This window comes from Meriones unguiculatus, chromosome 17 (genome assembly GCF_030254825.1).
Source record: "Meriones unguiculatus strain TT.TT164.6M chromosome 17, Bangor_MerUng_6.1, whole genome shotgun sequence".
NCBI lineage: Eukaryota > Metazoa > Chordata > Mammalia > Rodentia > Muridae > Meriones > Meriones unguiculatus.
The window spans coordinates 20,257,938-20,272,617 of record NC_083364.1 but is presented as its reverse complement, the minus strand read 5'-3'; the positions used below and the strand labels follow the sequence as shown (position 1 = coordinate 20,272,617).

Genomic DNA, 14,680 nt, shown 5'->3' with positions numbered 1-14,680 from the left:
CGCCACGCCGGCACGCTAACGGCCCGCAGCTCCAGACGTCGTCGGCGTGCCCTCTCTCTCCCCAGGGCTCGAACCCGAAATCCCAGCGCCGTTCGCGGGACGCTCCCGCTACAGCCGCTCGGGGCCCCAGCGCGCAGGCGCCACGTCGCGGCCCGGCCCGCCCCCTCCACGTGCGGCGCACACCTCGCGCCGCTCGGCCGCGCTCGCCTCGCGCCTCCTTCCCTCCCTCCGCCCGCCCCCTACGGCGCCTGCTTCCTATTGGCCGACCGCTTCGTCGCTCGGCCTGCAGCCCGGCGGGCCTCCACCAGCCCGGAAGTCCCGCCCCGCGCGCGGTCCTCCGGCCTTCTGACAGGCTTGGCGACCTGTCTGTCGGCGAGGCCGGGCCCAAGTCGGCGGCTGGGGGCCCGCGGTCGCTGAGCGGCCCGGGCTGGCGGCGGTTTCCGGTTCAGCGCGGCTGGCGGGCGGGCGGCCCGGAGCGGCGGCGGCGGGCCCCCGACAGACAATGAGGGCGGCGGGGCGGCGCTGAGCGGCGGCGGCGGCGGGAGCGACGCGGGCCCGGGGGCGGGGCGGGCGCCAGCCATGGACAATCAGGTGAGAAGCCTCCGCCTGGGACCGGCCTCCCGCTGCCTTGCGCGGCGCTGCGGCCGACCCTGCGCGCACACGGCGCGGCGCGCGCCCGATGCGCTCGGGCCCGGCCGGATGGATTTCCCCCTCCTCCCACCGCGACCCCGGGGCGCCCTTCCCCCAGCGCCATCTCGGGACGCCCCGCCCCCACCGCGACCCCACGCGCCCCTCCCCCATCGCGACCCCAGGTCTGGTGCTGAATTCCCTGGGGTGCATCTTAGGACCCCAATGCCACCCGTTCCACCCTGGGGAACCCTTTGCCAGCGTAGCGCATCCACAGCGCCACAGCATCCTGGAGGACACAGCCTGGCCCAGAGGCTCCGGAGAGTCCCCTTAGGACCCCAGTGCAACCCTTGGGCGCCACTCAGGACCCCAGGGCTTCAGTACCTTCGGAAGTCCATCTCATCCCGGAGGTCCCCGGAGGCACCGTTTAGGACCCCAGTGCGCACACAGACTGCTGAGGTGCCTCTCAGGATTCAGGGCTTCAGCACCCTGGGCGTCAGTCACAGCCTGTTCTTTAGGGATGCCCCCTGGAGCCTTGGTGTTACCCTAGCCAACGAGGGGTCCCCAGCCTGGTCCCCAGCTCTCCAGGAGGACCTTTGGAACCCCATAGCCACCAACAGCACCTCAGGATCCTATTCTGGCCCAGGATTTCCTGGAGAATCCTTTAGAAACCCAGTCCATAAATGGAACCCTGGGCCACCCGTTGGAATTGCAGAGGCACCCAGCATAGCTGAGAACCCCAAATGGACTCATCCCCAGTGGATCCAAATCTAGTCAGACTCCCTTCAGAACTCCAGAACTCTCACAGCCCCTGGCTCCCTTGTCTGGCCCAGAACTCTTGGAAACATGTCTCAGAACTTCAGGGGACTGGAAGCCCCTGTGGTCCCCACATGGCTCATTATCTGTGGAATCTCCATGTAGAGTCCCATTGCCAGCTCCAGGGACTTCAGGTTGGCCTTCTCCATACCCCCGTTGACGCCACACACTACCCCAAATCTGGCCTGAGCCTGTCTCCTTGGAGGGAATTCCTTGCTGGACCCATGGAACCCAAGTCTCCCCAAACTCCAGGAACTTCCAACCAAGTACTTGTGTACTGGTCGGCTTCAGCTGTTTTGAATGTTCCCTGCCACAACCCCACCCGATCTGCATCAAAGATGAGCACTTCAGGCCGCTTCCCCAGCCCCTGCCGAGCCTGTGCCTGTCCGCTGCCCCTTCCCCACGTGAGCCGCTGGGTCCCGCACTCAGCGTTCCCGGACCCTTCTGCCTCTGGGAACTTAATTCTGCTGTGGGACCTTTACCCTGGGCCACAGTCTTCAGCCCCCTTTGAGCTACCCTACTGCCCGCTCTCTGTGCCCAGGGCCCGAGGGTGTCACTGCCTTTCAGATCCAGACCAAGGGCAGTTTCTGACTTGGTACCCCAGAAGCCCTTCACAGTCCTGAGACTCAGTTTTGTGCTTTGGCCAGCTTTGCACCTGGAATGCTGATCAATGACTCCAGCTGTAATCCTAGGCGAGCCCTCTTACTCCATGGGCCGACTGATTTCAGCTGGCTTCACTGCAGTCAATCCTCAGAACCTTCATCCCTTCCCCTCTGTCCCTGCTTCCTCTTCTCCTCACGCCCCCATTGTTTCCCAGCCTCACCTAGCCTCAGGTGGATCCCCCAGACCCTCGTTGGCAGCCCCCTGCCACTTGGAAACCAACCAGCCCTGTCAGTGTTGTAAAGCCTTGTGGCTCCTGTGCCCATGTCACCCAGCTCTATACCATATGCTCCCTTCCCCATCTTCAGATTACCCTCACCTGGGGTCATATCTTCCCCCTTCCCTTCCTGGGAAGGTGTGTGGCTGTAGGGTTGACAGCTAATGGCCTTCTCTGCTGTTGGCAAGGGCAGCTTGGGGCATCCCTGACTGCTGTCACCATGGAGGCAGCTTTGTCTGGTTTGGCCATGTGGCTGTGTAGTTTCAGGCGCATGGGCAAGGAACCTTCCTGTGTGTCCCACTGTCTGTGACCTAGGATCATTGAGGCAGGCAGCTGGTGGCATTGCTCTTGTCTGTTGTGTGCCTGGCTTTCTGCTAGTGATCATTATGGTTTGCAAGCGAACGTGCTACCTGGGCTTTTCCTTGATTGAACCACACAAAAATTCCTTAAGTGCAGGGCATGGTCTTCACCAGAGTCCCCAGAGATTGGAGGCCATTCCCTTTGTGGTGTGCTGGGTGGCTGTCACTTCATGGCTGGGGTGCTGAGGAAAGGTGGCAGTTGCAGTCAGGAAAGGGGAGAAAAGGCTCCTCTCAAGTGACAGATTCCTAAGAGCTACTGGAGCTCAGCTGTGACTGTGGCTGCTTTTAGGTTTCAGCCAAGTAGCATGAAAAGTTGAGTCCTTAGGTCACAGGAGCCACCTGTTAAATGCTGGGCAGCCGTTGTGACTGAGTACCTGGCCACTCCAGAAGCTCACAGATAGGAGCCTGCCACCAGAAGTGCACCAGTCTGCGCGTGTGGCCTGCCCTTCCTTCCCTGCCAGCTCAGGAGAACCCCAGCAGCTGCCCTGCTTGCAACTGTGAGACCTCTGTGAGGAGTGGAGGCCTGTCACCCAGGGATGTGATTGTCCTCAAGGGACTGTACGTGCAATGGGTAGAGTCTGAGCCTCCATCTACCCACAGGGTTGCCATGAACCCCTCTGTGCCTTACTGGGTAGCAGTGGTCTTGAGCTTGGGGTGCTGGCCCTGCATCCTTCCTTCTTTGTCTCCATCCTGGTCTAGCATTCTTCTGTGACTTCAAGGCTGGTGCAGAGGCCAGCACAGAAATGGGAGTTTGCTTTTTGCTGTGGCCTTCCCGTTTTCCTTATGTGCAGGAAGGCCAAGAAAGTGTCTCAGGTATCCCCGCCATGCCCACCCCACCCCCTCAGTTCCATGCTGTCTGTTGTATTGGATTTCCATGCTGAGCAGGGACTTGCCCAGGATTGCTGCTCACTTTGGGAAGGGATGAGATGGAATTGGCTTGTTGGGGTACAATGCTGGAAAGATGAGAAGGGTCTGAAAGCCCAGTGGAGCTCTCCAGCAAACCACTAGGGAGAGTATCCTGACTCCCAGAGAACCTGGGAGCCCCTTCTCCTTAGCCCCTGGCCTGACCCAGAAGGGTTGCAGCGTGGTCACAGCCGTTTGGGACTGCTGCAATCTGGGAATGGAGATTTGGCTCAGGTGTCCGGCCTGGGGCAGCCAGGACCAGTGTGGATTCTTCTCTGATGTCCTGAGTGTTCTGCCTCCCCACAGGACTGGCAGGGAGGCTGTGGGCAAAGCACTGGAGTTGGAGCTGAGTCCCTGCTCCTCTGCAGCTAGCCTCAGGCTTTCTCACTCTGCTCTGCTGCCCTGCTTGACAGGGCCTAGGTGCCTGGGGCCTGGACAGGGATGCCGACAGTTGAAGTGTGCCCAGGGCTGTTGTCCACATCCCTCGGAGACACATGATGGCTCTCCTGTTGTATGGACACCCCACAGTCTGTCTTCTGTGCCTGCCATATCTGCGTGGATGGCACACCTGTCTCTTCCCTTTGCTTTGAGCACTGTGCCCTGTCAGGGAAGAAGGTGGCTGGGACCAGAAAGGAGGTGACAGTGGTTGGAGGACTGGGCCCCAGGGTGCCTGTGCTGTTATTTTTTTTTTTCTCCAGACTGGTCTTGCTTTTTGCCTGGTGCCAGACTTTTTAGTGGACTGTCTTGTGGTGTGCCATGTTTTCACTCATGGTCCAGGCCACCTGCTTCCGCAGGAGCGCTGTGTGGGACTAGAGGGGCAGTTCTAGAGAGCTCAGTTGACTTGGTCTTGTCTTACCAGTGGTCTCTTGGGTCCTGGCACCTTCACCATCAGTGTGTGTGAACCTTGCTATGGAGGCGAGCCTGATGTTTTTCTTAGTGAAGGGGAGGGCCAGATGCATGCCAAGGTATGGGCTGCAGGAGCCAGATGACAGTGTAATTAATACCTTGGGCTTTTGTGTAGATTCCCAGAGGAAAGGGCATCTGTTACAGAGAATTCCCACCAGAAAATTAGGTGAAAGCCTATAGGGAAGCTGACAGCTAATGACTACCTCCTGGGCCCAAGCTTTGACTGGGTATTTGGGGGTGGGGCAGGAGGAGTGGGTGATAGACGGATGGGTGGGTGGGATGGATTGATTGATGTGTGGGGTGGATGGCTGCATTGGTGCGTGGATAGGATGGATTGATGGATGCATGGGTGTGGTGAGTGGGTTGATGGGTGGTAGATGGGTTGCTGGATGGGTTGATGGATGTGTGAGTGCAAGGTGGGTGGATAAGGGTGTGTGGGTGGATCTGGAGGCTGTGGGTTGGGGCGTTCTGCCCTTAGCCCCTCCACACCCAGACAGAGCAGGCTCCCTCAGGAAGGGCCTGTGAGATGCCCATGTGCCGTTTGGCTTGCTGGATTGGGACTCTGGGTCTTAGGGCCCTTTGCCAGTTGGCCTGGCAGCATGATGCCTCCTGCTTGAATTTAACTATCTCCAGATGGCAGTCTGAGGCTTCGGGGCACTGTGCCCCTTGGCTTCTGATCCCGAGTAGCAGGATGGGTGACACTTCTGGGGCAGGCCCTGGCTGCTCACCTCTCCATAGGGCTTTCCTTGGGGTCCAGGCAACAAGGTCACTTGTAGCCCCCAATTCTGGGGTTGTGCAGAGGCATCTGTGCAACAAGTGGTCATGGTGCTGGGAGGACCTTTGCTGTGCAAGGAGGAATGAGATAAGCTGTGTTGGTTATGGGGTTGTCTCTCCACCCGAGTGCTGCTTGGCCTCAGCACCACTCCTGGAGGACCAGCTGGTGGCTTTGCTCAAGTGTGCCAGTTCTGGTGGTCACAGGGATCCAGGTAGAGAGCCAAGAGGGACCTGTGCACAGCACCTGGGTGGCTGGGCTCAGCTGCTGCCTTGAGCTGCTGCAGCTTCAAGTTCCTCTCCCATGTTGGTGGCACAGACCCTGTGCTGTCCCACCACCACTGCCATTTCTAGAAGATCCTGGCTCCCCTGGGTGTGGGTCTCTTCTCGGGGTTTAGCACAGGAAGGACGGAGATGATTATGTCTGGAGGACTTGGACAATTCCGGACCAAACTGTGGTACCCTTAGCTGAGGGTGTTGTGGCCCCAGTTGGCACCGGCCCCTTGGGCATCAGGGTCGCCAGCCAGTGCTTTGGGCACAGGCTGCCACTGCCTCGAAATCTCCTGTTTACTTTGGCTTGTGCCTCGAAGTTTTGGCGCTTGTGCCCCAGCTCTGATGGAGCTGTGGTCATTCGTTCTTTTGCAATAGCCACTGTGCTGCCTGTGCTGCGGTCCAAGTGGGAACCCCGTGTCATCAATACCATCAGGCAGGCAGCCCAGGGCTCGGCTGGTGAGTTGTAGGCTGCAGAGAGAGAGGCCCACAGCAGACAGGAACTAAAAAGAAGTGGCTCAGGGGAGTAAGGTCACCAGTGTTTAGGAGTCTCAGAAGCCTCCAATCAACACTGGCCCTACTGATCCTGACCACTGGGGTATCTGCACTCAGGTACAGCTGGTTTCTCCTGTCAGGTCTTCTTTTCCTTCCTCCAGCTTCTCCCTGACTTCTTTCCGTTTGTGGTCGAGCAGGTCTTTTAGATTTCCTTGCCATTACCCACTCACAGTCCACTATCACACCCCCTGTGCCCCATCTGGTTGCCCCTCTTGCCAGTCGTTTGGTAGACCTAGAGCCATGGAGCTCTACCTAGGAGCTCAAAGGATGCTTTTCCTGGCAGAGATCTGAGTACACAGATGCTAGAGGGGTTATGTGGTCAGGTGTGGTGAGAGGAGTGGGGGATGCAGGTGGGACCTCTGGGGTCCAGGCACCTGGATATTGCCTCCACTGGGTAGGGCTAGCAGAGGCCCGTGTGTGGGAGTTTGTGGTGGACAGCCTGAGCCTTCTGCCTGATTGTCTTGCTTGTCTGGGCAGGACGCTTAGCAATCCAGTGTGGTCTCCGCTGCTGTCATAACTGTTTCAGATAGTCAGGCCCTTTCCATCAAGTGTGTGTGGTGGGGTCAAACCTGAGAATTCTAGCACTCAGGAAGCAGAGGGGTAGAGAGGCCCCACTGGGCGGCATGGTGACATCTTGTCTTTTGAAGAAGCGGGTGGGTGGGCTAGGGGTGAGCATGGTGGCACACACCTTATGTCTCAGCACTGAATTCAATGATAGCCTGGTTTACAGAGCTGTAGGCTGGCCAGGGTGACATAGTGAGACTCTGACTCAAAAGTAAATGTCTAGGGAGGGTCTGGTGGAGTAGCTCAGAGATACAGTGCTTGCCCAGCATGCATTAAGACCCTCAGTTCAATCCACAGTAGCAGGGAGGGAGTGAGTATTAATTAGCTCTTTTTGGGCTGCCTTGCACACATGAGGACCTGGGTGCCTAGAAGCCATGTGGGAAAGCTGGGTGTGGTGCGAGCTTGTGATCCCAGCCTTGTGGAGGTGGAGACAAGCAGCCCCTGGGGCTCCACGGCCAGCCCCTCTATCCTAATTGGTGTGCTCCAGGCCTGGGAAGACTGTCAGAAAGAGAATGGACCTGGGGCTGGAGAAATGGCTAGGTTGTTAAAAGGCTTGCCACTGCTGCAGAGGGGTTCCCAGCACAAACCTGTAACACAGTTCTAGGGGACCCGCTTCCCTCTTCTGATGCCTCCTCGCTCTCCACCCCGGCACCCGAGTAGCAGATATACAGACAAACATGTAAATAAAGTAAAAACAAATTGGAAAAAAGGAAAGTGAATGGTATTCCTGAGAGTGACACTCAAAGCTGTCCTCCGTCTCTGTGCACACACAACACATTAAAATATCTGTAAAAAGGCCGGGAGATGGCTCCGTGGCTGAAGCGCCTACTGTGCAAGTGTGAAGGCAGAGCAGAGCGCTTTGGGCTGGCCGGCCAGCACTGAGGAGGCAGAGATCCTGGTGGCCGGTTCTGGTTACTGCTACTGGGGTAAATGTGCCCAAAGCTTGGTTTGGCTTACATGTCCCATTCACTGCCCATCACAGTCAGTTGCTCCCTATGGCTTCCTTTGTTCTGCCTTTTAATACATCCCAGGATCACCTGCCCAGAGATAGGATAGTCCATGGGGGCCGGGCCCCGGCATATCAATCATTAATCAAGAACACACACGACAGACGGATCTGATGTCTCAGCTGAAGTTCCCTGTCCAGATGACTCTGGCTTGTGTCAGGCTGACCAAAACTAGGCAGCACCTGGGCAAGCTGGTAACCTGGACGAGCCTGACGAGCGTGCTCTGGGCTTGGATAAAGGCCAGTCATCCTTATGTAAGGTAGAGAGTGCTGGGGGAGGAACTTGGGGCCTGCATGTGCCACACACATGTACACAGCGTGTCCAGAGAGGGTTTTCTAGAGTGCAGGCATTCTAGTTGGACCCCTTTCCGAGGTGGGCCCACTTTGTGCTGGGAGTCCCTTGGAGTTTAGTGGCTCTGTGTTTAGTTTGGGGCAGGCCTGAGTCACCTGGGGTTTCAGGGTACAGTGTCAAGACACTTGCAGGGGGGAGGCTGAGCATGCTCCCTCAGGGAGCTGCTGTGGCTAGAGTCCCTCACCAGCAGGCTTCCTAGTTGTGCCCTCTGAGGTCTCAGGCTCCATGTTGAGGTGAACAGCGGGGGTCATGATGGTTCCCATAGAGAACAGAGGCTGGGAGAGGGCCGGGGAAAACTGTCCTGTGGAGGGGACCATCAAGTCCTCAGTGATGAATTGACTGGGGTGTCCAGGGGACAGCACGGGGATGAAGGGGCCCACAGATGCTGTTGCTGCTGGGAGGAGCCAGGACCTGAGCCCTCTTTGCAATGCTGGGGGGTGTGGGGATGTGCAACCAGCACTGACAGTGTCCTGGAGGCCAGGGCACAGAACAGCAGTGAGTGGCTCTGCCTCCATGCTGACTAGGTCCTGCCTCTCTCTCTTCCCCCTCAGTGCACTGTCCAGGTGAAGTTAGAGCTGGGGCACCGAGCCCAGCTGCGTAAGAAGCCCACCACTGAGGGCTTCACCCATGACTGGATGGTCTTCGTGCGTGGCCCTGAACAGTGTGACATCCAACACTTCGTGGAGAAGGTCATCTTCCGGCTGCATGACAGCTTCCCCAAACCCAAGCGTGGTGAGTGTCCTTTCCTGCAGTAGCTCCTGTGAGCTTGGAGGTGATAACTAGTGGCTCTGTCCCGCCCATTCATGGGAACTGGCTGAGGACAGTGGGTGCTAGAGTAGTCAGGAAGCATCCTGGGTCAGAAGCAGTTAGGGTGATGGTTTAAGAACTCTCTGAGTAGTTTACTGGGTACACATACCACTGTAAGGGCAGGCCTAACACACAATGAACTCAGCAGAACTTTTGGAGGTTTGTGTTTTTGTTCTTGTTTTTTGTTTTCTGTCTCACAGTGCTTTGTCTGGGCTTTTTTACTCCTTTGTAAATCTTTAGCTTATATGTTAGACATGCGATTTCTCTGTGTGTGACTTGTGTGTCTCAGCATCTGTATTTGTTTCTTATGCTTTCTCTTTGGCTCTGCCCCCCCCCCTGCTTGTTTTGTTCTATTCTGGTTTGTTTTTGTTTTATCTTATATTATCATTATTATTTTTAGATGCTTGTTTGAAATCTAATGAGAGAGAAAAGATGTGGACTTGGGTGGGCAGGGAAGTGGAGAGGACCTGGGAGGATCTGGGAAAGGGAAAACTAGTCAGAATATACTGTGTGAAAGAAAATTTATTTTCAGTTAAAAAAAAGAATTCATACTATTTAGTGTAGAAAGATTATGGGGGCTCCTTTCACTACTGGCCTTGCGTATGTATCTCTTTTCTGGGTTCCATATTCTTAAGGCTGTAACATGTGGTTCCCATCGCTATCCCCACACTTCCCCATCTTCCTGAGGGGCAGCTTCTCTGAGGGACAGAGGTTGGTGGGGTTTGTGATCAGAGGTGCCTTTCTGTGGAATGGACTCCTAGCCGGCGTTGGCAGATGGTCAGGCTGGGTCGGCTTCTTCACTGTTTAGTTTCACTCTGGTTCAGAGCTGGGCAAGCGCTGGAGTCCATAGCAGTGTTCTTCTGTGCTGTGCTGCTGCTGAAACACAGGCTTTTATACATGTTAGCTGAGCACTTGGAGCTAGGTCACACCCCAATTCTGAAGATGATGTGTTCTGGGCCTGGGCCCCACCACTGACCACTCCCACTGGGGCACTCTGGCCAGGGGCTCCACTCTTGAGCCTTGCCCTCAACCACTCCCTGGGGCTCTGCTCAGGGGCTTCAACCCCTGGTCCACCACCTCACCTCTCACAGGGGGATCCTGGGCAGTAGACTACCCTGATCACGTCCCTAGCCCCTTGCTGGGGATTCTAGGCAGGGCCTTCACCCCGATCATGTTCCTAGCCCCTCACTGCGGGATCACCTACAGTAAGTACTAGCTTCCTGAGTGTGTGGCGCTGCACAGGGCACTTTCCTGCGGTGAAGCTCCAGGTGGGGAGAGCTGTTGTTGGACTGTTAACTGCTCTATCCTGTGTGTCCTGGAGCCCATGGATATTGACCCTGGGCCTGCAGTCAATGAAAGTTAAGCTTGAGCCAGGAAGTGAGAGTTCTCTTTAAAAGAACACAGAAATATTAAAAGAATACGTGGGGATATGGGGCTGCTCAAGACTGTCCACAGCAAGTCACTATGGTTTGCCTTGTGCTCTAACAGAGACTTGTTTTTGCTAGCTACAGGTCATTTCTGTGAGTGTGTGATGTTTGGAATTCTGGGAACTTTTCAGAGGGTATATTAATGCTAGAGCGCTGATAGGTTGGTGGTTGGTGGTCATTTAGGAGGGTTGATTGCAGTTTGTTAGTCGTTGTACTCAAAGAAGAGAGAAGAAAGAAATTAGATTCAGAGCTCTCTCTCTCTCTCTCCCCTCTGTCCTTCTTTCTGTAGTGATAGGTGGTGAAATGGGTCTGGGGATAAAGGGTGGGAAAAAGAAGAACCCACAGAATAGCAAAGACAAGCTACCGGGCCAAGCACACTCCCACAGTTCATTCATTCATTCATTCATTCAGACATCCTGACCACATTTTCCCTTCTCTCCTCCCACTCTCTCCCCCTTTCCTCCCCTCTTCATCTTCTTCCTGCATCTCCTTTTCCTTGTTTCACTTCAGAAAAAGGCAGGCCCCTCGCTGACATCAACCAGCGCTGGCAGAGGAGCTGGCAGAGGAAGTTGTTACCGTAGGACCAGGTTCTTCCTCCTCTTCTGTTAGGCTAGATGAGGTAGCCCAGTAGGAGGAAAGGGTTCTAAAGGCAGACAGCAGAGGCAGAGACAGCCCCTGCTCCCACTGTTAGGACTTCCACAAGAAGACCAAGCTACACACCTGTAACATATGTGCTGGGGCCCTAGGTCAGACCCATGCAGGTTCCCTGGTTGGTGGTTCAGTCTCTGGGAGCTCCTATGGGTCCAAGTTAGTTAATTCTATGGGTTTTCTTGTGTCCTTGACCCCCCTCTGGCTCCTGCAGTTTTTCTTCCGTTCTTCTGCAAGATTCCTCAAGCTCTGCCTGAGGTTTGGCTGTGGGCTTCTGCGCCTGTTTCCATCAGTTCCTGGGTGAAGCCTCTCTGGTGACAATTGGGCTACGCCCCACTCTATGAGTACAGCAGAGTATCATTAAGAATTATTTCATTGACTTTGTTGTTGTTGCAGTCGTGTTTGGTTCTGTCCTAGGTCTCTGGGTTATCCAGCCTCTGGTTCCTGGCACAGGAACCAAGCAGTCCAAGCATTGTCAGGGTTGAGCTCCCTCTCACGACATGGGTCCTAACTGGCCACTCCCACAGTTTCCGCACCGCTCCACACGGTTGGTGTTCTGTTCAAGGCCCTTCCCCACTCTCTTCTATCAGGTTTAGTGTATCTGGTTTTATGTTGAGGTCTTTGATCCATTTGGACTTGAGTTTTGTGCAGGGTGATAAATATGAATCTATTTGCATTTTTCTGCATGTAGACATCCAGTTAGAGCCCCACCATTTGTTGTAAATGCTTCACTTTTTTCCGTTGTATAATTTTGGCTCTTTGTCAAAAATTAAGTGTCCATAGGTGTGTGGGTTTGCTTGGTCTTCAGTTTGACTCCAGTGATCAACTTGTTTGCATTTGTGCCAGTACTATGCAGTTTTTATTACTATAGCTCTGTAACACAGTTTGAAATCAGGGGTGATGATACCTCCAGAAGTTCTTTTATTGTTTTAGCTATCCTGGGTTTTTTTTTGTTGTTGTTGTTGTTGTTGTTTTGTTTTGTTTTGTTTTGTTTTCATATGAAGTTGAGTGTTGTTCTTTCAAGATCTGAAAATAATTGTGTTGGAATTTTGATTGGGATTGCATTGAATCTGTAGATTGCTTTTGGTAAGATGGCCGCTTTTACTATGTTAATCCTACTGATCCGTGAGCGTAGGTCTTTTCATCCTCTGATATCTTCTCTAATTTCTTTCTTCAAAGACTTGAAGTTCTTGTCATATAGGTCTTTCACTTGCTTTGTTAGAGTTACCCCAAGATATTTTATATTATTTTTTAAATATTTTATTTATTTATTATTTATATAGTATTCAGCCTGCATATGTGCCTACATGCCAGAAGAGGGTCCATATCTCACTGTAGATGGTTGTGAGCCACCATGTGGTTGCTGGGAACTGAACTCAGGACCTTTGGAAGAACAGCCAGTGTTCCTATTCTCTGAGCCATGTCTCCAGCCCTATATTATTTATGGCTATTGTGAAGGGTGTTTTCATATTTCTTTCTCAGCCCACTTATCATTTGTCTATAGGAGGGCTACTGATTTTCTTTTCTGAGTTAATTTTGTATCTAGCCACTTCACTGAAGGTGTTTATTAGTTGTAGGAGCTCCCTGGTTGAGTTTTTTAGAGTCACTGTATATATACTGTCATATCATGTGGGAATAGCAGTATTTTGACTTCTCCTTTCCAATTTATATCCCCTTGATCTCCTTTAGTCGGCTATCTGAAACTTCAAGTGCTGTACTGAATAGATATGGAGACATTGGATAGCCTTGTCTTGCCCTAATGTTAGTGGAATTGCTTTGAGTGTCTTTCCATGGCCGAGCACTTTAAGGGCATCACTGTCTTTTGTGTATGTGCATGTATGTGCGTGTGTTTTTTCTGTTTTATTATTTTTCCCTTTGTGCTTTCCATCCTAATTTCCTCCTTTCTAAGTGCTCATCTTCTTTATTTCTACATGCCTTCCTTCTTCTTTTTCTTCCACCACCTATCCATTGATCTCTTTACCCATTTATCCACTCCCCTTCCATATACCAGCACATTCGTCACCAGTCCACCTGTCCCCTACCATGCAACTGTCTGTTTATCTACCCACCCACCCGTCCACCTCCCAGGGCTCCCTCGGTACTTTGGTTTCCCCATCTATCTTAGAGCATGGCGGGTGTGGCTGCCACAGTGGGTGTGGAGGTGTCTGGCAGGTTCCTGTCTCTTGATGACCTTCACAGGTGAGCAGCTCAGAGGTGCAGGGCACTTGTCTGCCTGTGCAAGGAGGTCAGCTGTCTGCAGTGGTGCGTTCCTGCAGTCTCTGTGGGATCGTGTGTTGATGGCCAGCCTGGACTGCTTGGTGAGACCCTATGTAGCCACCCTGGGCTGCCTGAAAGCCATGGTCCTGCCTTGGTGCTGAGCGCTGGGCTCACACAGGCTTGCTTTGTCTGTTGTGGCTGTGGCGCCTGCAGAGACCTGAAGCCTTCTCCAGGTGTTTGCTGAGTGCAAGTGGCTTTTTCCTCCTGTCCCAGTGTGTGACACCTACTGAGGTGACTGAGGACCTGTGGCAGGACTTGTCTCCCCTAGAGCCTCCATAACCCTCTCATGGGAACTACTCTTCACCCCACCAAATTTCTGCACTAACGTGCCTTCCACTCCAGGGTGTGGGAGTGAGCAGTGAGTTTGATTGCACTGATTGCAGCTCTGACTGTGAATCTGACTCAGGGTGGGGGTCAGCTGGTTGCTCTCTGGGCCCCACCTCAGAGTTAGTCTAAGGAGAGCATTTGAGTCATTGCAAGGTCAAGTGACAGAGTTTTTCCATCATTTGTGGTTAACTTAGACTCCTGAATGCTGGGATTTCAGGGGCCCCACCTCCTGTGGTCTTGGCTTGTTCTTTTCCCTTGCTGTGTTTCTCTGTCCCCCCTTTATCCTGTTGAGTTTGTGGTGTGTTGTAACTGCCCCAGGCCTCCTTCAGAGGATGGTCCTCTGTGCCCTCCCTTTCTGCACCCCTCCCCTCTGTTCTCCCTCCTCTCCCCTGACCCTCTGCACCCCTCCCTCTCTGAGACCTTCTTCAGGCGTTAATGAGGAGGTGGTTCCTAAGCAACCTCTGTAAAAGGCTACTGCTCTGCAGCCACACTGCTGCTGATAATGGTTGACCACATTAGGCTTTCACTGGTTGCGTGTGTTTCTTGAGGCAGAACCTTAAGCATAGGTAGGCCTTGATACAGCAAAGGATGAGCTGGAACTCTTGACCCTTCTGCCTTTCCTCTGCTTCTGGAATGCCGTGGTGACAGGTATACCGAGTGTACACCTCCACACCCAGGGATGGAGCCCAGGACTCTGTACACCTTGGATAAAGACTAGCAAGCCACAGCCCGGCCTGTTTATGTTTGTTGAGACAGGGTGTCACTACATAGCCCAGCTTGGCTTCAAATTTTGTGGTAGTCAGCATGAGCCACCACTGCCTAGCTCATGATTTGCCTAAGTTTATTCAAAGCTTGCATTCAGTTTGTAGCTGAAAATGACCTTGGACTTGAACTCCTAACCCTCCTTTTCTGCTTCTGGAATGCTCTGATGGCAGGTATGCAGTTGTATGCCGCCATACCTAGTGGAAGCCATCTGTGGTGTTCATTTTGTGTGTGTGTGTTTCTTTAATGGGATGAAATTTTGGACCTCCTATGTTGTTGTACCTCTGAGCCTTTCTCCCTCTTAAGACACAGATGCAGTCCACGTGCACGAACTCCCTGTTGCACAGTGCAGGTTCAGCCCGGCGCTCTTCTTTCATCACTTTGAGCTCGGGAGCATCTTCTCATCCCAGAGTAGCCAGGCCCATG

The 14,680-nt window shown here is 53.8% G+C and overlaps 1 protein-coding gene across 4 annotated transcripts in view; it reads left to right on the top strand.

Moving 5' to 3' along the window:
• The first annotated feature begins 364 nt into the window (after window positions 1–364).
• Window positions 365–14,680, top strand: part of Mllt1 (MLLT1 super elongation complex subunit) — a 45,826-nt gene continuing 31,510 nt past the window's right edge. For 2 of the 4 annotated variants that reach the window (XM_021633006.2, XM_021633005.2), the window contains exons 1-2: window positions 365–591; window positions 8,558–8,738. In XM_021633006.2, coding sequence (XP_021488681.1) covers window positions 580–591; window positions 8,558–8,738 — 193 coding nt within the window. In that variant the 5' untranslated portion in view covers window positions 365–579. Of the gene's footprint in view, window positions 592–8,557; window positions 8,739–14,680 lie in introns of those variants that run through there. The other 2 variants (XM_060371311.1, XM_060371310.1) reach the window with 2 other exon arrangements.